Here is a 26,646-nt window from a genome sequence, read left to right as displayed (position 1 = left end):
GACAGGAATTCACCCTATGGTCTCTGACCCAAAGGTTCTGGTTTCTGCTGAAAGTGCCAAGAGTCTTGTTGTTGAGAGGAGATAAGACTTGGAGCCTTTTGGGGAACTCCCATCCAGGGTGTGACTCTGTGCCCGGAGGGAACAAGTTGTGGACAGAGTCCTCTCCACCAAGGAGCAGAGGTGATTTTAGAAGAAGTTCAAAAGGAAACCTGAGGAGTCCCTCAAGCAATAATAGCTCAAGAGAGTTTGGTCTAATGGAGCCCATGTTGACAGTCTCTCCACCGTGGACTTTCAGACCCTGGGGAAAATCTAAACACTCCTTTTACAGAGACAATTCTATCAGAGCCCCAAAAGGGCAATGCTCTTTTCCCCTTTTTTTCAGAGGACAAGATGGGGAGAAAAGATAAATTCCTCGTGTAGCCAGCATGCAGATAGGGATCAGAGAGGGTAATTTTTCCAAAGAAAATAGGTTTCATAGATTAGACTTAGGTGCATCCCCAGGCACAAAGGCCTGCCACATAAAGAAAAGATCATTATTCTCTAGAGATAGAAGAAGCTCTGTTACCTGTGAGGAAGGCAGATGGTACCTGGCAGCTTGCAGTGGCCTATATGGATTTGAACAAAGCCATTCTGCTTATCTCTAGATAGTGAGTCCTGATCTGGTCAATGCTATACATCAGGTTGCCCAGACCAAGTTAAGTGGAAAGGGGATATCGACTTTGCCAATGCTTTTTCCCTCTATAGCTGTGACTGACACTAGTCAGGAACAATTTTGCTTTCAACATACTTTCACCTTCCTTCCCCAAGGCCACATGAATTCTCTCTCTTTTTTTTTTTGGCAGGGCAATGAGGGTTAAGTGACTTGTCCAGGGTCACACAACTAGTAAGTGTCAAGTGTCTATGGTCATATTTGAACTCAGGTCCTCCTGAATCCAGGGTCAGTGCTTTATCCACTGAGCCACCTAAGCTGCCCCAGCCACATGAATTCTCATTCATATGGCCACATTATGGTGGGTAGAAACTTGAAAAAGGCCTCACTCCCTGAAGGATGTGGTGGTACACACCACTACAGTGATGACAGAGTCCTGACTGGGCAGGCTGAGAGCATAATGGCAGAGGCTCTAGATCAGAGAGTAGTTCATATGAAGGATGAGAGGTGGGAAATCAAGCCTGAGAAAATCTAAGGTCCACCCTGCTGAGCTGAATTTGAGAATATAGTGGGTGGAGAAAAGCTAGAGGATTCCAAGCAGAAAAAGCTGACACTTGCTTCTCCACAATCTAAGGAAACAGACTCAGATACTTTAGGTTTGGAAGAACACACATTTCTCACACCTGGATATACTGATGGCTCTCATTTGCCTAACACCAAGTTATAGCACAGGAAGAGAAAAAAGGTTTGTCTGGGCACCTCTGGCATTAGTGCTCTTCAGACAGGTGGTGAATATGCCAGAGACTGAGGTCTCCAGGCCAGACCTTAGAGTCCTGCTTCTTCTGCTGGACCAGTGGCTGCCCACCTCTGAGGACTTGGCTCATTAAAAATGTCATTTTGCCTGGCTAACTGATGGCTGCACTCGCAACAAGAGAGGCACATGCAACTGGTCTTCAGCGGCCACTAATCAAGTAACAGGAGACACCCTTGGGAGCAGGGGTACTGGCAAGTACTTCTAACTGGCTGAGCTCCAGGCTACATAGCTGGCCATGTGGGAGAGCCTTGAGGGATGGAGCAGGGAAGATCTTCATCTATATCAGTTCCTGGGCAGTGGCCAGAGGTCTAGCCAAGTGTCTTGGCCTGGAAAACACAGAACTAGAAAACCAAAAGCTCTTCCCTTTTGGGTCAGGACCAGTGGAGGTGTTCTGCTGATACCTCCCCTTACATAGCTGTTTGTGGGGCACACCAGTAACTGTCAGAGATATATGCTAAACAATCAAGTTAGAGCTGATACAAGAATAGCAGGTGTTGGGGAGTGGGTCTAGTGTCAATCTGGACATTTGAGTGGTGATAACCATGCTGTGCTAGGCACAGAACCACATGATCTTCCTCAAAGACAAAGGAATGGGGCAGCTAGATGACACAGTGGATAGAGCACTGGCCCTGGAGTCAGGAAGACCTGAGTTCAAATCCGGCCTCAGACACTTGACATGTACTAGCTGTGTGATCCTAGGCAAATCACTTAACCCCAATTGCCTCACCCCCCCAAAAAAACAAAACAAAAGACAAAGAAGCAATTCTAATGTAAGTGGCCCTCAACTTGTCCTGAAATGGCAAAATGGCATTATCTCATCTCAGAGCAAGAGTTTGTCTGTACTACTGAACAACGGCATCATCATGCATCTGCCTGCCTTCATCAGGTGTCCAACCTCCCAAGCCATGTCTGCGACAAATCAATGCTACCCTGGAAGGAAGAAGGGGTCTCTTTTCCAGTGGTTTCTTGTATCCAGACTCCAGGAAGAATTACCTGATAAAAATGGATTTTGGGGGGGGACGATGTATTTCTGGTTCATCCTTCTTTGGCCCTTCCTTATTCCTTCCCCAGCACAGGGATGTCTTGGCCTCAAGATCCTTTTCCCCTCAGAGGGGGCTCCATACAGGTCTCCCTCAACTGGAAAACTTTTTCCTCTGAGATGGTTCAGTGAATTTCTTCTCAGAAAGGGTTGAGGGACCAAGGTGTGGTATTGTTCTGTCTTGCTTTCTAGTAGCATAAGAGAAGATGAAACTGTTGCTATATACCTATGGTAGGTGTGTATTTACCTAGAAGAAAGAGGATCCCTTAGGTAACTTCACAGTAATTCTGAATCACTGGATGAAGGTAAGAGAAAGTCCTTTTTTAGTCACTATGGAAGAAGGGAACAGCTCTTCAACAGAGGCTTTTTGGGGGCAAAGCTAAGTGCTATTACCATGTTCTTAGTCTGTTAGGGCAAAGTAAGTCTCCTTTGTAAAACATTCAGTGACCTGCAAGTGCATCATTTCATCCCAATACTGAACTTGAACTAAGAAGATGCTAGTGTTAGAGCTGAACCCACAACACCACTGGTGTGGTCTGTAGCAGCAGTTTTGTTGTAGCAAAGAATTGGAATTAGTGCTAAATCAATGAGAGAATGGCTAAAATGTGGTGTATTAGTGTAATGGGATATCATAAGAAAAGAAATGACTAATACGACGGTTTCAGAAAAAGCTGAGAAAACTTGTATGAACTGAATTAGACAAAGGGGAGCAGAACCAAATGAAAAGTTTACATGATGATCACAATGTAAAGAAAGGAAAGCAACTTCAAGACTTCAGTACTCTAACCCAAACAGTAACTAACCAATACTTTAAAAGGCCAATGCTGAAGCATTCTTCCTGCCTCTTGGCAAAACAGTGAAGAGGCACACATTTTCAAATACATCCAATGTGTTGATTTGTTTTGCCAGCATATACTTTTTAGATGGGAAAGTTTCTATATAGGGGTTGAGTTAGTGGGTAGTATTAGAAATACCCCCCCCAATTTAAAAATACACAGAAATATATTCTGACTATCACAAACTCATTTAAAATATACTTTAAAAATAAGCTGATTGTAACAGAAGTTAATTGTTTCTTACACACTTTGTATACTGAAATATCATGTTTGCTTTTGATTTGTTCAAAATAAAAAAAATAAAGCAGGGAAAGCATGAACTTAAATTGAAGTCTGGCTTAAATTGGGCCCTGTGCCATTGTCCCACAGATTTCAGTAGACAGTATGATATGGTGGGGGGAGACGATACTAGAGAGTCAAAGAGCCTGAATTTGAAAGTCACAACTTTTCCACTTTAGTTTCTTCATTCACTTAGACAACGAAAGATTGGACTAGATGACATGAAGGTCTTTTACAGCTATAATGCAATAATCCTAAAATCTTTAATTCTCAAGGAATACTTTGAAATACCTGCACTTATGACAATCAAGAAAGGTGACCTGTAAAATGAGTAACTTTTAGGTCTAAATAAATAATATAAAAGTTTGGAACAATCTTGAAAGGAAAATCTATTCAAAGACACAGTGTAAAACTGGATTAAAGTCAACATACTCTACCACATTTTAGATTTTTTTTTATGCTGTAAGATTTTACTTTTTCTCTTCATTTAACATGGGAAAAATTCCTTATCAAAATACTAATCAAGCAAAGTGCCTAGATAAGAATCATCACAACAGCTGAACAAATACTAAGCATTTCTAATAACTATACTACTAAGAAAATAATCACACATTTCCTCACATAAATAAAACAATAAAGCTAGGAAAGATTATTTAAATGTAAAATTGAATTAAAAGTCACATGCTATCCTATGCAGTAGTATCTTCTTATCACTTTTATTTCAAAAATTTACAGACATTCATAGTAATTTAGTAAATGATATTCATTAATTCACTATTCAAATATACTAAACGATGTTAGAAGGAAATTCACATCTGAGTATATTAACAAGGGAAAGGGAAGTGGGGGAATCAATTCAGCATGCAAAAACACACAAATCTTCCCAAAAGTGCAAAAAGAAATTTTGGAAATCCAAAAAAGAAAAAAAATTTGACTATTGCACTAACCACAGAAGTTATTTTTAAAAGATCAATGCACAGCTCAGCTATTGGTTAATTTAATTTAAAATGAGATAAAAACCAAATTCCCAACATTTAAAATAAAAGAAATGGATAAGAATATTACCATAAGTCATCTTATCAAATTATACAACAAAACTCAAAACATAAATGAAATAGATAACTACACACAAAAATATGAAATACCAAAAATTAACCAAATGAGAAAAATATAAACCCAATTTCTGACTTTGCTAATAATATATGGACTATGGCACAATGGGGATCCAAGGAGAACACTAAGGTTATAAAACAGGGAAAATTGGGAAGAATGGCATTGCGGAAGCTTAAGAGTGGAGTGGGAAAAATAAGTTGAGATAAAAAGAAGAGACTTGGATTTTCAGTCTCTCATGGAAGAATGTTCTAGTTGACAAAATGACAGGATTAGAAACAACATAGGAAAGTTCTGAGACAATTTTATGCTCAATGTAAGAAAAAACTTCTTAACAATCTGAACTTTCCCCAGAGTAGCATGGATTTCCTCCATACAGGGAAGTTTTCATGGGTAGTTTTTGAGGAAATCACTGGATGATCCCTTGTAAGATATATTAATTACACAGAGGATTCTTTTTCTGGTATCAGGCTAGATGGGCATTTGAGGTCCCTTCCAATTATAACACTCTGTGACTCAGTCCAGGAAGAATGGGGTTGCTTCAAAAATAAAATTCTGAAGACACAGGAAATATACGAAGATGAATGGAATTGTCTAAAAAGACAAATGTGTTCAAGTAAGGAATTCATTAATCAAATCAAAATCCCCACTCCCTATTCAGCTTCTTTTGTATTTTCTTTCCCCATTAGACTATAAGGTCCTTGAGGGCAGGGGCTACCTTTCTTTTTTTTATATCTATTTCACTCAACCTTTAACATAGTGCCTGACACATAGGCACTTAATAAATATTTGACTATTGAATTATCCTCCTGAGTTCTCACCCTCCCTCAGTTTTCATGATGTATTCTCTCCTGACCTTCATGTTACCAGTCTGACCACTCCTCACTGTCCACATTCTTTTCCCAAACCAGGGGGTCTCCCACCCAAGACTCTACCTAATCCTTGTTATTTTCTAAAAACCTTCTCTTTTGATGACTTATCAGCTTTCACAGATTCAATTAGCTCTTCCAGATGCTACTTACTCATGACATATCTACATATCCATTCCTAGTGTAGATGCTGAAATCTAGTTCCCAACCACTACCTGCCTGCTAAATACCTTCAGCTAGATGTCCCAAAGGTTCAACATTTAAAAAAAAAAAAATGACCTTCCAAAATTGATCTTTTACCTGGTCAGCCACCACCCACACCACCTTCAGTCACCTGAGCTCATGAGCTCTGCTTCAACCTCAACTTTTCCCTTCCATTCACTTTGCTTATGCAACTAAATTTGCTCCATCCAGCTCTTGGAGAAGGAAATGGCAAACCACTCCTCCATCTCTGCCAAGAAAACCCCAAATGGGGTCACGATGAATTATATGTGACTGAAAAAAGTCCAGTTCTACAACACAGCCACCACAGATATCACTTTATCACGTACCTGTCACCTGGACTACTGCAATAGAGTAACTGGACTCTATATCTAGTCCTTCCTCTCGGCAACCAAAATAATCTTTCCAAAGAACATATCTAGTCATGTCATTACTTAATCAAAAAAACCCCCAAAGAACTGTCCAATGGCTCTGGATTATCTCTAAGATAAAATACAAGTTCCTCAGTCTGTCACTCAAAGCTTCTCACATTGTCTCTAGCCTACCTTTTCTTTTTTTTTTTCTTTTTTGTGTTTTTGTTTTTGTTTTTTGCAGGGCAATGTGGGTTAAGTGACCTGACCAGACACTTGTCAAGTGTCTGAGGCTGCATTTGAACTCAGGTCCTCCTGAATCACAGGGCACTGAGCCACCTAGCTGCCCCCAGACTACCTTTTCAAGACTTATTAGGGGGCAGCTATATGATGCAGTGGTAAAGCACCAGCCCTGGATTCAGGAGTACCTGAGTTCAAATATGGCCTCAGACACTTGACACTTAGTAGCTGTGTGACCCTGGGCAAGTCACTTAACCCTCATTGCCCTGCAAAAAAAAAAAAAAAAAAAAAAAGACTTATTAACCCCTTCCCTTTTATATACTCTACTTTCAACTGACCAACTCATTCATTAAACTCTGCATTCCATTTCTTCCTTCCATGCCTATGCCCAGAAAGTGGGAAATAGAATTTCCACATTTAGAATGTAACTCCCTTCTCATTCACCTTTCACTTAGTTCCTTCAAGAACTGAGCTCACATGCCACTCATTCATTCTAGTTGTTGATACTATTTCTTTCACAAAATTATCTTTAAAAAAAAAACAAAACAGTTACCACACTTTAAATTCCTCTAGGAAAATATAAACTCCTTTATGTATGAACATTTTTCTTTGTAGCACTAGCACAGTGACTTGCACATAAAAGGTTACTTAATAAATTGTGTACTAAACTAACCCTCTCCCCCATTTCAGTTTTGGCCATAGTAATATTTTCTCAGAATCCACTAATGTTTGAGGTTTGCCTATACAGCACTACAATAGAGTCTCATTTCTTAATTCTTAACTATTTTGTATTAATATTTTAATTAATTTGTATTGGTATTATTTTTAATATGAACCACTGAAAATCCACAGAAAAGAAAAAAGAAAACTTGAAATCACAGCTTCATTGACTGCATTATATATAATGTCTACTTTTCAAATGAGTCAGGTAAAAAGGGGGGGAATAAAAAGTAGAAACAAATAGTTAAATAGTTAAAATAAGTTTGCATTGGTTTCCCACCCCTCCAAGGTATAAGTAGTAACAAAAACATTTAAGCTAATATTAGTGAAACTGATAAAAAAAAATTCAGTTAGTCTATATAAAGCCATATTGGCATACTCACACAATACTTATCAAATTTCTGAATTAAACCATCTTCTCTCCCATCTGACCCCTTCTCTTCACTTGCACAGCTGCTGCCATGGTTCAAGCTGTCATTGCCTTAAGCCCAGACTTCTGCAATAATTGCAATTTCTGCAATTGGTCTTCCTGCCTCAAGTCTGTCTTCATTCCAATTCGTCCTCCACATAGCTGCTGTGATTTTCAGCAAGCACATGTTTGACTGTCACTCCCCTAGTGAGGCAGCTAAATGGCACAGGAGATGGAGCACTGAGCCTGGAGTCAGGAAGATGGGAGTTCAAATCCAGCCTTAAACTCTCACTATCCATGTGACCCTATGGCAAATCACTTGTTTGTCTCAGTTTCCTCAACTGGAAAATGGGGAAAATAATAACACCTACCTCTCAGGGTTTCTGTGAGGATCAAATAAGAAAATATTTGTAAAGTGCTTATCACAACGTCTGGCGTAGAATAGATTCCCTTAAGTGCTTATTCCCTCTCTACTCAATCAATTTCAGTGGCTTCTTTTTGCCTCCTGGATAAAATTTAAACTTTTTTTTTTCTTAAATCCTACAGAATCAGACCCCTACCTCTCTTTACCACCTTGCTGGTCATTATTCCCCCTCCTCTGCACAATAAATTGGTCTTCTCTGGCCTTACACATAATACTCCATCTCCCCTGCCACTCTATTTCTGAAATTGCACTGGCCATCCCGTGTGCCTAGAATTCATTAATTTACTTACTTCCACCTTGAAGTGTCTTTCTCTTTCTTTAAGATGAACTTTATCTTGAACTTTAAGCACCACATTCTATATGGAAACTTGTCTGATCTTCCTGACTGATAGTTCCCTCCTTTCCAAAAGACCATCTATTTAGCTACTATGCATTTATTTGTATTTTTCACTTTATATTTACGCTGCTTATTATTTGTATATGTACTTTTCAACTCATTAGAATATAATAAACTCTTAGTGACTTGGGATTGTTTCATCTTTTGTACTTGTATCCCTAACACAATTCTTGATACATAGGAGGCATTTAGTACTTGTAATGACTATTAACGTCTTCTTGAAACTCCTACCTTGGCTTAAATCACACTGTACTTTTATCCCCCCCTTCTCCTCCCCATTTACACACACTCTTCTTTAACCTTTCTTCCCCACTTAACTATAGGTGTTTTTCTTTAACCTTTCTATACTCTTTCTGACTCAGCAGCAAAGGTTTAGATGATCATGGCTTTAGTTATCATGGATCTGGAGAAGACTTGCAAATTCACATCACTAGTTCTTAGCTCTCCTCTACCCTGCAGAGTTCAAAATTTCCTGAAGACTATCTTCATTGGTTCCCCTTCCTACCCACCCCATTTCTTTTCTTTGTTGTCTCCCAAACTAGAAACCTTGACATCACTGACCAATCCCTTTCCGCCTTTTATAATATAAGATCACAGGAATATCAAAAGCTGAAATAGACATTAAGGACCATCTAGTCCAATCTCCTTACTTTACAGATAAATAAAGCAAGGGAAGGAGACTGAATGTTTCCCCAAAGTTTCACGGCCAATCAGTATCGCGCAGAAAGAGTCAGGATGTTCCATACATTGTCAGAGCTCAATTCTGGGAACAGGAAAAAGCATTTAGAAATGACTGTGATATAAAAATGAAAAGTTATCAATAAAATTTGAGGTTATAGAGGAAGAGAAAAGGGGGGAAGGAAGGAGGAGGAGGGAAGAGGAGAGGGAGGTGGACTATGACAACCAGAATCTAGGTCTCCTAATTCCCAACCCATTATACTGATGACAATATATCTACTTCCCTTCATTGCTAAATCCAGTAATTTTTTTTCCCTTCAAAACATCTCCAATTTGCCCTTTCCCCACCAGGACCACTGCTATTATTCTAGTTAAATCAATGGCTCTTCTTCCTCCATGCCTATTTTATTTCAATAGCCTAACTGATCCTCAATATTCTAGTCTCACTCAAGTTTGATTCACCTTGCACATCGATACTAATCTTCCCAAAACTTTGCTTTCACTACTGTCATTCTCCTGCTCACGATGAAGTGTATACTGTAAAGAGTTACTGTAGTTTCAATTTTAAATTATAACAACAGCCAATATTTATATAGCACCTACTATATGTCAGACTCTGTGTAAGTATTTTAAGATATCTCATCTGATCCTCACAAAAGCCCTGGAAGGCAGGTGCTATTGTTATCCCCATTTTCCAGGTAAGGAAACCAAGGCAAATAGTAGTTCTGTGACTCTGGAAAAGTCATCTAACCTAAGTGTCAAAGGCCAAATTTAACTCAGGCTTTCTGGACTCTAGGCCCATACTGTATCCACTAGGTACCTAGCTGTCCCTTACCTGGCTTTCAAGACACCTCACAAAATAATCCTGCCTACCAATTCTCATGCCCCATTACATGCCAATATATCCCCCTCCACTCTAGTCAGAGTGTTGTACACTATACTCATTCTCACTGTCAAAAATCTGCATATGACTATAGCACCTTCCATCCTGTAAAGTTATCCAATTCTTATCTAACCTTCAAGGCCTAATTCAAGGTCCACATTTTGCATCAAGACTTCTCTGACAACTCTAGTTATCATACCATACCACTTCACATTTAGCCATATATTTGTTTTATATAATTCAAGCTCTGCATGTGAATCAAATTTTCTCCTCTATAAGATAAGCTCCAAAGATGGCAGGTAAAGTTCTATACTTTTTTTTTTCCTCACAAAGCCTAGAACAGCTTCAATAATAAATGCATAGTGATTAAATAATCTTTCACTTTTTGAATTCTAATTCTAGACTCAGACAACTAGGCTATATACCATTTTCAAAAGAGATACCTGTAAAATGAAAAATGCCTTTCTATTAACATCAAAATTACAACAAGAAGGAAATATAAAGATAGCTTAGCATTTGTGGTGTTACATGTGATACATGTTACAAAATATCTTAAAGTGATAAAGTAGGTATTAAGTAGCTAAATAGGTATTATGTATATGGTGGTGGTGGGGGGGGGGGATCAGACTTTTAAACAAACCACTTAATTGTGAAAGTATAAAGACCTAAAGCAGAAATAAGCCACTGTTCTACAAATGATTTTCATTCATGAAACAAGTCCAAAAAAAGCTATAGTCTTAGGGATTAACATTTTTCTATTGCAAATTCCCAAAAGCATGTTTTCCATTCCCTTGTGACTTCTATAATTTTGTTGTAGGCTTATTACATAAGCCCAAAACTTCTTTAAAAACTATGAGTTGGAAACTGAACAGCTGGGTTTACACAAGAATTTCATTAGTATGGATGTCAGATAGGAGTTCACCAATTTTCAATTAGGTTGATATAGCAGAGAAAGTATCTCCTACAAAAAGCATTGGGGGGGGGGCGGGGACAGGGTGTCTGGCTAACAGAACTGATGGAATCAAACACCCTGCTAACCAATTAGCTTTGATCAATGTATAATGACCCGCCTCTTGGCTCTCTTGACCAGCTCCCTTGGCTTGGAATGCTTTCTCTTGGTGCATGCTCTTCCTCTTAGGACTATGTAGGTATGAAGGCCTGAGACTATGAGGAAGTTAGGGAGACACACAGTCAATACTTTACTGATATTAATATTAAATGCTTACTGCCAAACCGGGTGTAATAACAATATATAAATAGTAATTAATTTATAAAATACATTAGCAAATAATTTTTAAAAACACAAAAACAAACCTGAGGTTTTATCTCACACCAAACTGGAAAAGACAGATGAGAACTGTCAAAGTTTTGAGAGGGATGTGGTAAGAACACTGTTGCAGGAATTATGCAAATAAAGTAACTAATTAGATCATCTCCTTTAACCCAGAGATTCTACTGTTGGGCATAGATCCAAATGTCAATGACAAAAAAGAAAAGGCTCCCTCAATCAAGAAGTAAATGTATAAGATTGAATGTATACCAAAGGGCAAAGTTAAAGGCAGGGGACAGAAAGAGAAGGTTCCTGCACCCAGGGAGCTTGCATTCTAACAGGGGAGGCAACATAAAACCGATTATGTACAAACAAGACATAGACAGGGTAAAAGGGAGGGCTGAGTCAGCAGGTGGAGTGACCAGCATACAGAACAGACAATCAGGCCAGTGTTGTGGATATGTAGAAGAGATTGTGTATGGTATAAGAAGAATAGAAAAGTGGGAAGGCGTTAGGTTTATGAAGGGCTTTAAAAGCCAAACAGAGGATATCATATTTCATCCTAGACGTAATAGTGAGCCACTGGAGTTTATTGATTAGGGGTGATATGGTCAAACCTGCACTTTAGAAAGATGTTTGGTAACTGAGTGGAAAATGGGGTGGACCAGGAGACTTGAAGAAAGGAGACCAACCAGCAGGCTAGGACAACAGACCAGGTATGAGATAAAAAGATCCTGCACTAGGGTGGTGGCTTGGTTGAAGGGAACATGGCAGAGGTTGCAAATGTATGGAGGTTGTAAATTCCAAAATACTAAATCAATCAAATGGTAAGACTTGGCAAAAGACTGGATATGTGAGTGAATGAGAATTGGGAGTTGAGGATGCCACCTAGGTTGTTCAACCTGGTTGAATGTTGTCTATGAGATATCCAGTTCAAAATGTTAAATAGATGTTAAGGTTAATAAATAGATCTGAGAACCATCTTCTTAGAGATAACTGAATCCACAATAGTACAGTGCTCAGGACACAGTCCTGGGAAGACCCAACTTAAGTAAGCATGACCTGGGCTAAAGATTTAGAATGGGAGAGAGACTAAGAAGGCTAAGTCAGATAGGAAGAGCACCATGAGAGAGCAGTATTACAAAAATCTAAATAGGAGAAAGTATCCAGAAGAGGATAAGAGGGTGATCAACAGTGGTAAAATATTTATGGTAGTTCTTTTTGTAGTAGCAAAGAAAAGGAAACAAAATAGTTGTCCACCTAATGAAAAATGGCTAAACAGATTGTGGTAAGTGAATGTAAAAGAACATCACTATGCTGTAAGAAAAGGTTAACATGAAGACACATGGTACAACTTAACAAGAATTGATTAACAAAGACAGGAAAACTATGTATAATGCCCACATCTATGTAAATGGCGCTACAAAACAATCAAAGATGAATGTTGCAAAACTATAAAAAACCAGTGTGACTCTAAAGAAGAACCACTGGAAGATACATGATTTACTTCCCTCCTCTGAGAGCTAGGGGTCCACAGGTGTGAAATATTGTCAGATTTGTTTGATGTATTAATCAGTTTTGTTGATTTTTTTTCTATTTTACTTCTTTTTCTTTAAAAATAAATTGTTATAAAGGAGGGCTCTCTGGGAGGTGGAGGGAAAGGAATATAAGGGGTAATCTAGGGATTTTTAAAAAAATAATAAAAATCCATTTCTGAAAATAAACAAAAAATGCAAACTCCTTAAGGGTGTCTTTCTATCCCTGGCATAGCACAGTGCCTGACAGGTAGTTAGGGTTTAACAACTGCTTGCTTGCTGACTCCAAATTCAGCACTCTTACTTTTATACAAGAGAAAACCATAGCCTACAAGTATTTTGTCCATGGTAACCCATGAAAGAGAGAAAAATACAAAATATGATTCTTAGTTTTGCAGAGTCACTTTCTCCTTCCACATAACAATGGAGGAGGGGAAGTTAAAGGAAGAGATTGTATTAATACTCATAGTGTTCTTAGATTATCTGGAAACATTTAACTGCTGAAGCCCAATATTTTAATCTTTGTCCAATAACTGCCAAGTGAATACATTGCTGGAGAACCTGAATCACACACATATTGACATTGTGAAGTTAAGACAAAAGGGTACAATGAAAAGAGCATCTACTTTGAAGCCAGGGGCCTTGGGTTCAAATCTTATCTCTTCCACCAAAAAGTTGGTGATAAGCAAGTCACTTACCCTCTTGGCTCTCAGTTTCCTCACATGTAAAATGAGCCTCCTGGGTCCACTCCAGCAATATGACCAGGATACTAGTGGGTTATTATGCTAAGTTTCCCCACTTCAACCCATCCCATGAAAGGATATGTTCCAAAAAGAAAGGCCTAGAAAATTGAGTCCCCAAGAAACAAGGCTCAGGCCTTGGCCTCTGTTTTTGTTTCTTTGTTTTTCCATTCTAGGTAAAAGGAACGAAGTCTCCAAACTCGACTTGGAAAGTAAGCTACAAAAACCCAACAACAGGAATCCAGGCCAGATTATTCAGCCAAAGGAGCAAGAAAGAATCTTCCAGTCCCCAACCCAGCGAACTCACCTGACGGTCATATTCATCTGTTCTGGAACTAATGGGATTGATGCTCTATGGGATCTGAGCTAAATTTTGAGCCCACTCTTTCTCTTCTCCCCAAAGGTAATAGGGGAAATGTCTATACAATTATTCTTGAATTCTGTTCAGTCATTTTTCAGTTGTGTCTAACTCTTCATGAGCTCATTTGGGATTTTCTTGGCAGATACTGGAGTGGTTTGCCATTTCCTTTTACACTTCATTTTACAGATGAGGAAACTGAGGCAAAGTGACTTCTTGACCCCAGGCCCAGCACTCTTTCCACTGTGCCACCGAGATATTTCTTGAATAGCCCTTCCTACCTGATGTTAGTGATTAAATGGAACTGGAGTGCTGGTCATGGCCTAACAAATGGGGGTGGGAACTTAAGCTAATGGAAGCAGAGATACCCTAAATCCTCAGGGTGCCCTTATGGCATAGTAAGGGACAATGGAGCAGAGGCATGACTCAGGGAATGGGGCCAGAACATACAAACTATATGTAAGTGTTGTCTGACCCATTAGAATATGAGCTGTACCTAGAAAAGTGTCTACTACCTCAGAGATGTTTAATAAATGCTTGTTGCTTACTTAAAAAAGCAAGCAGAGTTCAAAGATTTTCTTTTTTTTTTTTTCTTTGCTGGGCAATGGGGGCTGACTTGCTCAGGGTCACACAGCTAGTGAGTGTCAAGTGTCTGAGGCCACATTTGAACTCAGGTCCTCCTGAATCCAGGGCCGGTGCTTTATCCACTGCACCACCTAGCTGCCCCGAGTTCAAAGATTTTCAAAGAGGAAAGAAAAAGTTGTCAGGTTTTGTTTTTGTTTTTTCCCCCATGCACGAAAAGACAACAATAATCATCATTTCATGGGACATGTGATCATCTCTCCTTATCCTGTTAATGATGACCTTAAAAAGCAAGCATCTCACATAAGGAAAATTATAGTTCATGTAGTAATAGGTGTTCCAAGGGGTGGAGGAGAGGAGAAATTATTATCTACAAAATGATGGGATTGAACAAGATGATCTCTGAGGTCCCACCCACTCCAAAATTTATGATCTTAAAAAATAACACATGGGGAGCCAAAAAATAGTACTGAAAACAAATGTGTGTAAAGTGTTTTGCAAACCTTAGCATGCTACAGAAATAAGAACTATTAGTTTCGGCAGCTAGTGTGGTACTGTGCAGTAAGCACTGACCCTAGAGTCAGGTGACCCAGCTCACAGCCTTCTTACCTGCATGACCTTAGGTGAAAGTGTTCTTGGACCTCAGTTTCCTTTTCTCTAAAATGAGAGGGTTGGACCAGGTGCCTGTAAGATTCCCTCTGGCTCTAGAACTATTATCCCATGAGCCTCTAGTTTTACCCTCCCTATGCAATTTCAACAGGTACAGTTATAGCAAGAACAATGCTAAGGACGACTTCATGCCTGATCTCAGTTTAGGTTTATCAGAGCAATGAACCTGGAATCAGAAAATCGGGATTCAAATCTCTACTCCAATTACTAATTGTGTGAACACAAGAGAAAGTCTGAGAGCCAGTTTCCTCAACTATAAAATGGAGGTAATAGCAACTACCTCAGAGTAGCTATGAAATGTAAAACAACTCAGAACTATATAAATGTCATCTAACAAATGGGAAGTTAAGTACTTTTTTTTAAAGCTATTGAAACATTTAATACAGCTCTGTGTTGTTGATATGCAGCAAACAAGTCAACACATTGACCATATCTGAAAACTTATGTCTCCTATATATCACCTTTCTGGCAAGTAACTAATGACATGCTTGATCATTAGTCTTATAAGGTCATGAACGGTCAATGGCTTCACCAATAAGAGTTCTACGGTCAATACTGTTTTCCCGGTCAATGTGTATATTATCCTAGCTCTTTTATTTCATTCTGCATCATTTCATTCAAGTCTTCTAGGGTTTTTCTATATTTGTAACATTTAAAATTTTTTTTTTAATTTAACAGCATTCCATCACGTTCCTACATTACAATTTGTTCAGCCATTCTTCAATTAATGGTTCTCTCTCACTTCTTAGTCTTTTGCAGTCTTCCAACTGTACCACTGAACTGAAACTGCTCTGTCCAAAGTGACTGAGGATCTCTTATTTGCCAAATCCAGTAACCTTTTAAAATCTTCAGTCTTGACTCTGGCATTTTAATGGACAGAATGCTGGGCCTAGAATCAGGAAGAACTGAGTTCAAATCCAGCTTCAGATACTTACTAGCTGTGTGACTCTTGGAAAGCCTGTCTGCTTCACTTTCCTCATATGTAAAATGGGCAGAAAGAAATGGCAAACAATGCCAGTATCTTTTGCCAAGAAATCTCAGGTGGAGATTGGACATGACTGAAAATGACTGAACAACAACACAGGGCTGTTATGAGGATCAAATGAGATAATAATTGTTAAATGCAGGGGCAGCTAGGTGAAGTGGATAAAGCACCGGCCCTGAATTCAGGAGGATCTGAGTTCAAATCTCGCCTCAGACACTTGACACTTACTAGCTGTGTGACCCTGGGCAAGTCACCCTCACTGCCCCCTCCCCCCAAAATAATAATAATAATTGTTAAATGCTTAGCACAGTGTCTGGCACATAAGTAGATATTATAAAAATGGAGGGAAAGAAACTAAGTATATAAATGCTGATTCCCTTCCCCTAATCTTCTTTCAACCTGTATGACTACCCCTTCTTAGTCGTCTTTACTGGATCATCATTCATTTCCTGCCCTCAGAAGTAAACTTACCCCAAGGTTCTGAAACTTCTCTTTCCAAAGTTACCATCTCTTAATTCCCACATCTAATAGCCTTTTCTCAATTTTCATTCTTCTTTGTAGGCTTTGACACTGTCAATCACCCTCTTCTTGCTATTCTCTTATCTCTAAATATTCTTCTTTGTCCTGGTTCTCCTGTCTGACAGCTTCTTCCTTTATTAATCTTCATCCAGGTCATGCCCAATAACCATAGCTGTTTTGGGCCTTCTTCTCTTCTCCCTCTATACTATTTCAATTGATGATCTCATGAACATCAGTGGATTCAATGATCACATCTTTGCTACTCAAATCTACTTAACCAGTGCTAACTTCTCTGCTGACTTTCAGTCTCCCATCTCCAACTGCATATTGGAAATGTCAAACAACATTTTCAAAATGAACTCATTATCCTTCTCCAAACAACCCTCTTCCTCTTCCTAAATTCCCTACTACTGAGGGTACCACCATCCTCCTAGTCACAAGCTCACAACCTAGACGTCATCCTTGATTCCGCACTCTCCCTCACTCCCCATATGACTGTGGGGAAGCTTCTTAAAGTCTTTCACATATGATCCTTTCTCTCCACTCACACTTCCACCATCCTCTTCACCTCATGCCTGGTCTATGCAAAAGGCTGATAGATCCCCCTGCCACATGTCTCTTTTTGCTCCAGTCCATCCTCCACTCAACTGTCAAATTGATCTTCCTAAAAATTACAAGTCTGACCATCTCACCCCCTAATTAATAAACTATTGGCTCCCTATCCCCTCCAGGATCAAATGTATAATCCTGTTTGGTGTCTGAAACCCTTAACTTCAATAACTTGCCTTCCCCCCACCTTTCTTTAAGAAGCCTTTCCCCAATTCCTTTCTCTCTCCCTCCCTTAATTTTAGTGAGTTTCCTGTTGATTATTTCCAGTTTATCCTGTACATAGCTTCTTTGTGCATACTCGTTTACATAGTCTCCTTCAATAGACTATGAGCTCCTGGAGAGCAGGGACCTTCTTTATCTCCAACACTTAGCACAGTATCTGGCACAAAGTTGGTGCTTAATAAATGTTTACTGACTGGATAACCTTCCCTTCTCTCTTGGTGAGCTCATCAACTCCCACTGGTTCAATTATTAATCTTTATAAAGATTACTATCGGGGCAGCTAGGTGGCACAGTGGATAGAGCACCGGCCCTGGGGTCAAGAGGACCTGAGTTCAAATCCAGCCTCAAACATTTGACACGTACTAGCTGTGTGACCTTGGGTAAATCACTTAACCCTAATTGCCTCACCCCCCCCCAAAAAAAATTACTATTGCATTTACAGATCCAGTCCTAATCTTTCTTTTGAGCTCTAGTCCTGAATCACCTACTTCATATTGGCTATTTTGAACTAGATGATAATTATCTTCAACTTAACATTATCTAAAACTGGATTCTCCCAAAGAAACATTCCTTTTTTAATCCCCTATGGTACTGTCAAGTCAAGAAGCATTTAATAAATGCCCACAATGTGTCCAGCATTGTGCTAAATACTGGTGATACAAAGAAAGGCCCTTCGAGGGATTAAAAATCTAATCTATGTCCAAACAAAATACATATGGAAAAATTGGTCATAATCTCAGAAGGAATTCTAGTGTCTTCCCTAAGGGGGAACCAAGAAAAATTTTTGCAGAAGGAGGGATTTTAAAGGAAGTTAGGAAACCCAGGAGTAAAGGTGAAGAGGGAGAGCCTTCTTCTAGGCATGGAGAAAAGCAAATGAAAATGTATTTGAGTCTAAAGATGGAGAGATGAGTTCAAGGAACAGCAAGAAGGCCAGAACTACTAAAATCCAGCCTCCTAAATCATAAGCGTGTGTGTGTGTGTGTGTGTGTGTGTGTGTGTGTGTGTCAACCAATATCCACCAATTAGATCTAACCATTTGCCAAGCCTTGTCCATTCTAATTTTACAACAGCTCTCATATCCATCTCGTCTTTATTCACACAGTCACCAATCTAGTTTGAGCTCTTAACACCTCTCACCTGGACTAGAGAAACAGACTCTTTTAAAAAAAATGGTTTTTATTCTAAACTTAAAATACCAAAAAAGAGCATTTCCATACTCAGAAGACAAAAAGAGGAATCTCCAAGCAACTAGGAATTTCCATTTCACACTGCTTGCTTTTTATTAAGATATAAAACAAATTCTACATGTTACTCTCAAATCGTTCTTTTGTCTTTGCTCCTGACCTTCCTTTTGTCTTCTTTGGTGCATTTAAAAAAAAAGTTTCAATAACCTTCTTATTTTTGACATCCTAGGGACAGAATTATACTTTTTTTTAAGCCAAGAAAAATAATTTAGAATTTTTTTGGTTTTAATTTTCTAGTCATTTTCCCCTATGACTTCACATCTTGATGCCTGCTTAGTTTATTAGAGTTCTCAAAGGCAGAAAGTATACAAATAATGGAAATTTGGGGATATACCCAATTTAGGCTTTTCAAAAAGCCTAACCAACCCCATTTAAAACAAAAACAAAAACAAAAAACCCTGAATCACGATGAGATTGCAGGTGATATATTTTGCTCAATAGCCAACTAACTGACTTAAAGGCAAAAATCAGAGGACAAAAATAAAAGATTTTCACAGAAGCACAAGATTTGGGTATTTTTTAGCAGTATGGTAATAGATAGCTAGCCTCAAAACCAGGAAGACCTAGGGTTCAAGTCCTACTTTTGCTACATTTTGGTCCTATGAAAGATTATGATTTAGCTTCTCAGTATACCAAGCATTTTGTTAAGAACATAAATTTCAGAAGACACTGGATTTGCACTGGTAACGAAATCACAGGTCCAGCCCATGCCTCTTTATTTAGCATCTTTATAAAAATATTTGAAAAGAAGTCACAAATTCTGGCTAGTTAAGTGTCAAGGTGATAGGAAAAGAAAAAAAAGTTCTTTTTTTAAAAAAAGGCACAAAAGCTGAAAAGTGGCAGATGAATTTTTTATTTGTAATGAAAAAAACACTAGATTTAGAATCAGAAGACTTGTGTATGTTGAGTATGAATAACTACTTGAGTAATTCTCAACAAGCCCTCTTCTCTATCTGGGCCTTAGTTTCCCTAATAGTAAAATGAAGGGGACTGGATTTAACTATCTACCATATCCCTTCCAATCTAAATCTTATGATCCTATGACAAAAGATGATACTAATCAATTTTAAAAGTGTACACATACACGCAGGTTTCTCTGAGTGTAATCAAGTCCTAGGAAAGTTTGAGTCACTTCAGGAAACTGATCCAATATCCTTCTTTTTTTTGGGGGTGAGGCAATTGGGGTTAAATGACCTGCCCAAGGTCACACAGTAAGTGTTAAGTGTCTGAGGCCGGATTTGAACTCAGGTACTTCTGACTCTGGGGTCAGTGCTCCATCCACTGCACCAGCTAGCTGCCCCCCAATATCCTTCTATAAGAGAAAAACACGTGGAAAAAAATTAAGATTATTTTAACAGCTTACATTTATATAATGCCTTTGGAGTTTACAAAATTCTTTCCTAACAATTACTGTGAGATAGGTAGTAAAACAAATAATTTTTTCTATAATCACACAATTTAATAAATGTCAAAGCAGAATGCAGAATTCAAGTCTTCAGACACTAAATCCAGCACTGCTCTATCCTGCTGCCTCTCCAAGGATGCCAGGTTATACAAAACTTAGGTATATAAATTAAAATACTTTATATAGCCTGGATACCATATAATCAAAAAATAATGCAAAGCACAGGATAACTAGAATAGAAAGATAGTAAGAAAAGGTTGCCCTACAAAGACATCTCAAAAACTTCATGGCTCCTCTAACCGGAGGAACAACTGTGGGTAACTAAGGTAAGTCACAAACTCTCATCCTCATTCATAAAATCAAAGGGCTGGACTAGACGGTCTCTACCGTCCTTTCTAACATCTACTATTCTATGAGAGAAAGCAATCAAAATCAACAAGCTTATGGCACGTGTAAACAAAAAAGACTTTTTCTGCAAACTACATGTGAAGTTAGTTTTAGAGCAAAGGAAAAGTTCTGTAACTTCATCTGGTGGGTAATATGTATCAAATTTATGTAGATACTTTTTTTTTTTGGTGGGGCAATGAGGGTTAAGTGACTTGCCCCTGATGGGGGCAGGAAGGTGGTACAGTGGATAAAGCACAGGCCTTGGATTCAGGAGGACCTGAGTTCAAATCTGGCCTCAGACACTTGACACTTACTAGCTGTGTGACCTTGGGAAAGTCACTTAACCCTCACTGCCCTAATTTCAAAAAACAAATAACACCAAGAAGTGGCATGGGTAGGAAATTTTAAAAAACAAACAAGAACATATGATTTACTAAGAGAAATAGCTATGATATACCTAGAGAGTTGTTATCAAAAAGTACAAGGTCCTCCAATGACTAGTTCTTTGGAGACTTCTTTGGCAACCTAATCCTGGAACCCTAAACCTTACTGGGGATGACAATCCAATTTCCCTGTTTGAACTCAGGAAGTTTCGGAACATTTTGCTCTCCCTTTTCTTACCTCTCTCCATATTTCCTTTCCTCAACAAACAAAACAAAAAACCATTGGGGAACAAACAAGAGCAAAATAATAATGATAATCTCAACATTCCTTTATTCATTGGTTCTATTAGTCTAAATAAGGCAACTTGTTAGTAAGGCCACTACCCCAGGATGGTCGAAATGTTTATATGCCTGCAATTTGGGCTATCCAAAAAAACCCCAAAATCTCAAAACCTACCAAGTAGTTTATCATGCCAATAAATTTCTTATGCCTTTACTTGAAATTTTAAATAAAACTTAGTATCTTATAGTTGAGTGGAATCTTCAGAAATATGAGTAAGTGCACTAGTGAAAAACTCAGTTAGCTTTTGAATACCAAGTCAACCTTCTTATCTAGCAAGTTAGCACTTTTCTCACTATATTTTTGTGTACTTGAGAAATAAATTTTAATAATGGCAAAAGGAAAAAGATTTTATTCAACTCTGGATTATCCATGATAAATGATAGCATGATTAATTTAAGTCTCAAGAGGACTAGAAACATTTTGGTTTCTAGTTATAACTTCTGCTTTCAAGCTTTATTTTTTTCTTTTTTGAAGCTGTTAATATGTTTCAAAACTGAAGACTGAATTTCAACTCTTCTTGTAACCACCTACTTGAGAAGATATTAATGAGTAGCAAATTGATAAAAAATAAAGGACCTATGCAACCCAGGAACTAGGTAGTGAGCCTATGAAATGACTGGGTTGGCTATAAATGAGGATTCAATTTATAGTTTAAAATGGTAAGTGATTCCCCTCATGCACACTTCTAGGTACATAACAACTAAAACTTTTAGAAACAAATGATAGTTGAAGGAATGGAGTAGAAGGTAAAAGACAACTCCCTACTCTTTCTTTACTTTCTAAATTTGAAACTACCTAGCCAAAACATTTTCTTTATGCTTTATATATCCTGTACCCTTTAAGTCTTCAGAATCCAAATAATATTAGGAATTGACAAATGATGAGTCTTTTGGAAACTGTATTAAGCTTTTTTCCTATAAACAACAATCCAACTACAGGTACTTTTACCCTAATGTTATTACATTATAAAATATCTTCCACATTCAACAAGATCTCTGTCTCTGTCTCTGAATTCTTGAGGGGAAGGGTAAAAACATAAAACAAGACTTCAAAGAACACCTAAATAAAGTGCTGTATTTAGCTGACTGTGCATAAAACCCCAGAAATCAAAAGGCATTTATTTATTATTAAACACCTTTTATGTGTCAGGCATATTGCTAGGTGATAGCAACACAAACGTGAAAACAGTTCATAACATAAGACTTCTTCAATGAGATCTGTAGTCACTCTACAACATACACAGGAAAAACTAAGTGGATGAGGAATACTAACTACTGCCCACATTTTGAGATTCCCGGAGATCGCAACCCACTGAATGAAATCTATTAGTAAAAATGTTTTGGACAAACATTGCAGATAGGTAAAAGCTAGGCCAGAGAAGAAAGACAGCAGCAGAACTGCATAAGGGAAACTGCATAATTTTCTCAATAATACCAATATAATCCTCCATACAAACCCTCATTTCATCTTTTTCACCAATATTTCCAATGATACCATACAGTGAGAAAGCATGGCAGAGTTGTGATCTTCACCTACTGGGGAAATAACAAAATCAATGAGATTAAATGCCCGCTGAAGTATTCTAACACAATGGTACATTGGGAAAAGAAGTGTTAGGTATGGAGTCAAAATAACTGGGTTCAAATTCTAGCTCTGCCATTTAATACCTATGTGACCTTGGGTAGAATCAGATAGGTGGTCCAATCTTTGGAGGGCCCAGCCTGGAGTTCGAAAGATTCATATTCCTGAGTTCAAATCTGGCTTCAGACACTTACTAGCTGTATGACCCTGGGCAAGTACCTGTTTGCCTCAGTTCCCTCACCTGTAAAATGAGCTGGAGAAGGAAATGGCAAACCACTCCAGTATCTCTGCCAAGAAAACACCAAATGATATTAAGAGGAGTTGGACATGACTGAAAATGACCGCACCACAATGACATTGGGTAAATCACTTAAAATCCTAAGGTATCAGTTCCCTCAACTGTAAACTGAGGGGGTTGGATTAGATGACTAGAATTAGAAGTTTCCTTCCTTTGATTCTAGGAACCTTATCTGCTCAAAACAAACATCATAAAAGAGGAGTATGAGTAATAGGAACAAGAAAAATTCTTGAACATACTTTTTCGAGCCTTCAAAACACAATACCTACAAATGTGAGGCCACCAAAAAATAATAAAAACGTAAAGGAATACTTTTGATAATACCCCTTTAGCTTCTAGGTACAACGCAAAGACCACCAATCTTGGCCAACCCTTCACATTACACCAAAAGTCTCTTAAGAACCAAAAAAGCTCTCCAGGCCACCAGAAAATAAACAAAGATTCTCCAAAAAAAACCCATCCATCGCCGGGTACCTCGTATTTAACACCCACGACAGCTCTTCATCTTTAAACCTCCCATCCATAGTGTTGTCAAGTCAACAAAACCTATTTATTAAGTGTCTACCATGTGCCAGAAACTGTGCTGAGGACTGTGGATACAAAGAAAAGCAAAAACCAACCAATAACAACAACAACAAAAAAAACAACCCAAAACACCCATGCTCAAGGAGGGGTGCTTTATAAAGTGGCCTTCAAACTCCATCAAAACACCCTGGGTCCGTCCATCTCCGGCAACGTGCATGTGCCATCCTATCAGACCCAGTCCATGCACACAAGCTTCAGACCCCGGTGCCACGCTGAAGGCACTTTCTAGCTCCTGCTCCCCAAGGACCTTCTCCGCCCCCCCCCCCAACACTCCGGCCGGGGAGATGCAAGCACGGCATATCCGCACCCAAGCACCCGGTGGGAGCGCTTGGTGAACGGACGAGTTCGAGGGAGCCCAGGGGCTCTAGGGGGCACCCCGAGGTCGGGGGCTGGGGGACTGCCCGGTAGAAAGCAGAGGCCGGAGCGACTCACCAGACCAGGGAGCAGAGGAAGAGGCAGGAAACCAAGGCCAAGGCCCGCCGGTACTTCTTCATCTTCTCCTCCTTCTTCCCCCGGCCAGAAGGCGGCACATCGTCCCCGCAGCCGCGGCCGCCGGAGCCAAGATGGAGGAGTCCGAGCCCGAGCCGGAGCCGGAGCCGGAGCAGAAGCAGGAGCCGGAGAAAGGGACCGAGAGTGCCGAGGGCGGCGACACCGCCAGCGGCGGGGATAGGCGGGAGGGGGCTGCGCCCGCGCCGCCCTCTCCCGAGGAGTGACAGGCACGGACTGAGGGGCTGCTCAGGGCTGGGGGAGTCGGGGGGCGGTTGCTGCTGCTGCCGCTGAGGCAGAGGCTGCTCCTCCTGCGGCTGCTGCTGTTGCTCCGGCTGCTGCCGCCGGCTCACCCGCGCCCGCCTCCTCAAGCCCCCGCCAACGCCGCTGCTGCCGCCGCCACCGCCGCCGCCGCCGCCGCCGCCGCCGCCGCCGCTGCCCCATATCCCCCCCGCCCGCCCCGAGTCTCGCTCCGTGCTGCTCGCGACCAACGGCTGCTCCGTAAGCCACTCGCAGCAGCCAATCGCCAGCGCGGCCGTGACACCTCACGCGCCGCTGAGCTGGAAGGAGACGCGTCATTCGCCTCCACTCCCACCTCCACCAACCTTAACGGAAACCACTCCCCCCTCGCTACGTCTCCCACTCCGCCCAGAGAGAGGGCGGGGCGGGGGGAGGGAACAAAGAGCCGGGTCGGAAACGTTACCCGTTGCCCCGCCTATCCCTCCCGTCTCCTCCTGTTATTGGTTCACGCTCAGGAAATCCTGCAACCTTTGGACCGGACGCTTATTTCCAGACAAGGTCCCATCCATTTCTACACCCAGCCTTACATTCCGCGCAAGGCCTGCCGGGAGTTGCAGTTTTTGCCTTCCCCCTCACCCTATACACGCTCGCTCCATTTTCTAGCGGCTGGAATGCACGGTTTCGGCGTCTCACTTTTTGTTCATACATCCCCAAAGAATAAGAACAATTTGTCCAATACAATTTCCATTTTACTAATTAGTAGATTTCTGTTCTACTTTTTTTAAAAAACTAATTCATTTTGCAAGAAGCCGTGAGATCAACACTAATATCAAGTTTGACTCGAAAAGCTAATTACTGTTTATTTCTAAAAATTAAAATACCCTGAAGGGCAAGTCCGTCGGGCTGAGTGTTGATTGGCTTGCAGAGGGAGACGTCACACGGGACTGTCCCATCCTGATTGGGTAGATGGAAAGCCCCTGCCTTTACCTGCATCCTAGGAGGATTTCCCCAATCCCAGTTTAGCTGTGAATGGGTTTGGGTGCAGATCTTTCACTCCATCTCTGTTTCTCTCTGTCTGTCTCTGTCTCTGTCTCTCTTTCCCTCCCTCCCCCTCTACCCCTCCCTCCCTCCTCTCTCTCTCTCTCTCCCTCCCTCCTTCTCTCTCTTCCCTCACTTGAAAGTCGTGGAGGGACCAGCATCCCTTTAGTGCTTTATGCTCCCTGGTCAGGTTGTGCTGAAGTTGAAACCCCAGAGAAGCTATTATCAATCTAGGAACACGTGATCCTGAAGTGACGCTCACACTAAGTTAGGCTGCTAGAAAGAAAGGGGCTCTTTCTTCCAAGCCTGTACCAGCGGGGGTGAACAGTGAAAAGAAGTGAAGTATTGGATTCAGTGTTCCGAGGATTCTGGGTTTCGAATTCTGACCCTGTTGCTTACTGGCTGTGTGACCTTGGGCACGTCACTGAACTCCCCAAAGTGTCGATTTCTTCCTTTGTAAAATGAGAGAATTGGTCCAGGTGGCTCCTAAGATATGATTTCCCAACAGATTTTAAAAGGACCTTTGCACTGCTCCAATTTTGTTTTGTTTTGCTTGCCTAAAGGCATCCAGCTGAAAAGCTGGGTATTTTCTGTGGGGAAATCACACACTCTCTTTGGTATTTCCAAAAGAACACTAAACCCAGGAGTTAAAAGACCCAAGTATTTCTGCCTTTTCTGGTCCTCACTTTAGATTCAAGTGCCCTTGGCAAGTGACAATTCAGTGCCACATTTTCCATGCCTGAAAAAAATAAGATCATTTTAAAGGTCCCCTTGGGCCTTTAAGAGTCAGTAAAATGTATGTATCCTCCAGTAGTTTCCTTAGAGATCTAACTTGGAAGTTGAAGTTAGTCAATTAGCATTTATTAAGTGCTTACCTACTATGTGGCTGGAGCAACTGAGGATACCAAGAAAATTTAAAAACTGGTGTCTGCTTTCCAGGAACTCAAGACTAGAAAAGATCTATGACCTACCTTTTTTTTTTTATGTATAAGGTATTTTATTTTTTCCGTTACATGTAAAGATAGTTCTCAACCTTTGTTTATACAAGCTTTACAATTTCAGATTTTTCTCCCTCCCTCCCCTCCCTCCCCCCTCCCCTAGACAGCAGGTAATCTGATATAGGTTATATCTATATATCTATATACATATACATATATATATACACACACATATATATATACACATAATAACATTAATCCTATTTCTGCATTAATCCTGTTACAAGAGAAAAAATCAGAGCAGTGATGC

At 40.0% G+C, this 26,646-nt stretch overlaps 1 protein-coding gene across 2 annotated transcripts in view; it reads right to left on the bottom strand.

The window, feature by feature from the left end:
- SUCO (SUN domain containing ossification factor) overlaps positions 1–24,502 on the bottom strand; it is a 101,387-nt gene extending 76,885 nt beyond the window's left edge. For both annotated transcript variants that reach the window (XM_044002423.1, XM_044002424.1), the window contains exon 1: positions 24,067–24,502. In XM_044002423.1, the coding sequence (XP_043858358.1) occupies positions 24,067–24,128 (62 nt within the window). In that variant the 5' untranslated portion in view covers positions 24,129–24,502. The remainder of the gene's footprint in view (positions 1–24,066) is intronic.
- Positions 24,503–26,646: the final 2,144 nt, after the last annotated feature.

The sequence above is a fragment of the Dromiciops gliroides genome, chromosome 4 (assembly GCF_019393635.1).
Source record: "Dromiciops gliroides isolate mDroGli1 chromosome 4, mDroGli1.pri, whole genome shotgun sequence".
Classification (NCBI taxonomy): Eukaryota; Metazoa; Chordata; class Mammalia; order Microbiotheria; family Microbiotheriidae; genus Dromiciops; species Dromiciops gliroides.
This window is presented reverse-complemented; position numbering and strand designations above follow the sequence as displayed.